This window comes from Poromitra crassiceps, assembly GCF_964638095.1.
Source record: "Poromitra crassiceps genome assembly, chromosome: 4".
Classification (NCBI taxonomy): Eukaryota; Metazoa; Chordata; class Actinopteri; order Beryciformes; family Melamphaidae; genus Poromitra; species Poromitra crassiceps.
Genome location: NC_139626.1, coordinates 6571299 through 6573798, shown reverse-complemented (window position 1 = coordinate 6573798; position 2500 = coordinate 6571299). Strand labels below are relative to the sequence as shown.

The 2500-nt window shown below is 39.9% G+C and overlaps 1 protein-coding gene across 1 annotated transcript in view; it reads right to left on the bottom strand.

The window, feature by feature from the left end:
• The window catches only part of LOC310775455 (ankyrin-3-like), a gene marked incomplete at its 5' end in the record, with an annotated part of 180317 nt that overhangs the window by 65193 nt on the left and 112624 nt on the right, over positions 1-2500 (bottom strand). Inside the window, one exon of the mRNA XM_083635605.1 lies at positions 1025-1084. Within this exon, the coding sequence (XP_083491731.1) occupies positions 1025-1084 (60 nt within the window). The remainder of the gene's footprint in view (positions 1-1024; positions 1085-2500) is intronic.

The window sequence follows — 2500 nt, the reverse complement described above, 5'->3', positions numbered from 1 at the left end:
AGACCAGGAGAAAAGAGATACCCAAAGTAAACAGGCACGCGCGCACACACACACACACACACACACACACACACACACACACACACACACACACACACACACACACACACACACACACATCAGCTGACACCATGTTTGCTTTGGCCCAACATGTGCGAAAACTACAATAGCGGCGTCACTGACGACGAGCTTCTCAAGACAAAGGATGGAGTGTGTGTGTGTGTGTGTGTGTGTGTGTGTGCGCAGTCTCCTCCAGAGAGTGAAAGCAAATCTGTTCCACACTCCACAACGCCATATGCAGACAGTTGGCATGGCAACCAGGAGAAAGGCATATATATATTCCACACATTTCAATGCATGAAAATACCCAAGGCCTTACAACAATAACGACGGTGGCGTGAGAGAGTCTGTGAGGGGGGAAGCCTGGGGGGGGAAGAACTCAAGCACTGTGCATATTTACACTGTATTCTACATGCAGTATTTGCTCTTACACTCGGGGGAAACAAATAAGAAAAAGATTTGCATGCGAGACACAAGTTCATGAAAATCCTGCCATTTCAAAGCCACACAGTTAGAACCTCATAGAAAACCGTTTGATACTTTCAGAACCTACAAGCAAATATCACTAGTAGTTTTACTTACAAGGACCACAATGGACATACAGTACAGTACGTCCTGTGACTTTTTTCTGTTATCCTTGATGGTCTTATAATCGTGCATGTACTTTGGTGTTGTTGCAACCATGGAATTGTTCTTTTAAAGTGAATTGTCCAACAAATAAACTAAACTACCGGTACTTGCTTTTGCTTAAGTAAAGAAATATGTCTTTACATCACTGGAAGTGGGTTAATAATAGAATAATTAATAAAATAAAATAAAATAAAATAAAATAAAATAAAATAAAATAAAATAAAAAATGGAGTGGAAAGATAATGAATGGAACAGTGACACACAGAGGAGTGATGAAGGAGGGAGTGAGAGAAAGAAGTGGTGATTGAAAGAAAAGATGATGATTGAAAAGTACCTTCTTCAACATCAGAGAAATAGTCCTCTGTGAGCATTTCTGGGACATTGGCTCTACGGACTGTGTGATGGGGATGGAAGAAAGGGTTAGAGATAAAGATGTGGAAAAACAGCCATGGAGAAATCATAATCACAGACAGAAAGTACTGAAAATAAAAAAGGGTTTGATTTCAAAATATATGTATCGATTTTGAAAGAGCAAAACAAAAATAATCATTACTTTAAGTTTATCATTCCATAGTTCTACTGATTTTTTGTGTGTGGTCATGTTGTTACCTATCCTTGTTTGGACAGTAATGTTTTAATTTTGCGCGGTCAATTTTGTAAGATGAGGTGTGACTCTTTTCAAATGGTAGAATGAAACGAACGGAAATGTTCAATCCCATTCACGATCATAAGTGATCAAGTTAAAGCAGCGGCAAGGAACTTTCATTTTGTGATGATTTTAGCGCCCCGTGTGGACAAAAGCGATGTTCTCCCGGAACGAAGATTGCATTTCCTGAACGCCGTCTCCACCGGGCTATCCGAGCCACGGCAGGCCAGAGGGCGTCTGCCCTGTGTTCTATTTACTGCATAAGGTTGATGTTATTGGTTTATTCGCCAGACGGAACAAAACTTACAACTAGTTTAACACGGACGTGACACGGGACGGACATCGTGCGTCCAACCAGCATGTAGGCATTTAGAAAAACGACAGAAATCACGGATCTCCTCGCTGATGCGCTCATTTGCGGATATAAGATGTGAGGTATCAGTATTAAATTGAGACAGTTTCATAAGCAGTTAAAAGTTCCTCGTAGCTGCTTAAAAACAAGTAAAAAGGTGGGTTTTCCAAATAAATCCTTTGGCTCTAGACAACAATAACAAAACAACCAAGCGAGCAACACTGAGAGCTGAATTCAGTGGAGACACGCAGTATCTTGTTACCATCCAGGGCCACTGGAAGTCACTCTAAGCATGGGGTGCTGGGAGGAAGGCCCCACCGAAAAAAAAATTGGCATTTTTTTTTTTTTACATTTTTCAGCCATATTTAGAGGAATAGCTCATTTTAAATTAACATTAGGATTATACTGTTGTGATGTAATTATTCAGTATTTTCTCCTTTTCTCACTCATTCAGAGCAAAGAGGGAGATATATAGCATGATGATAATGCTCTATATCTCCCTATTTGCTCTGAATACACAGGCAGTTAACATGACACAGACTTAACATGATAGAAATATTATCAGCAAACTTAATGACTAGACTAATTATTCTGATCTGAATGGCAATGATTATATCAAGAAACATTGACTCCTCCCTCTGCTGTATAGTGGGAGGTGCATTTTTGAGTGGGCTATTAAAATAGCATGTCAAGTTCACATTTCTTTATTGCCAGATTAAACAATTCGTATTGGTTGTTGGTTGGTTCAACACAACATGTGCGCGCATGCGCGCTTCTTCCTCTTCTCTAGCCTACAAGCATGTAACTTCCTT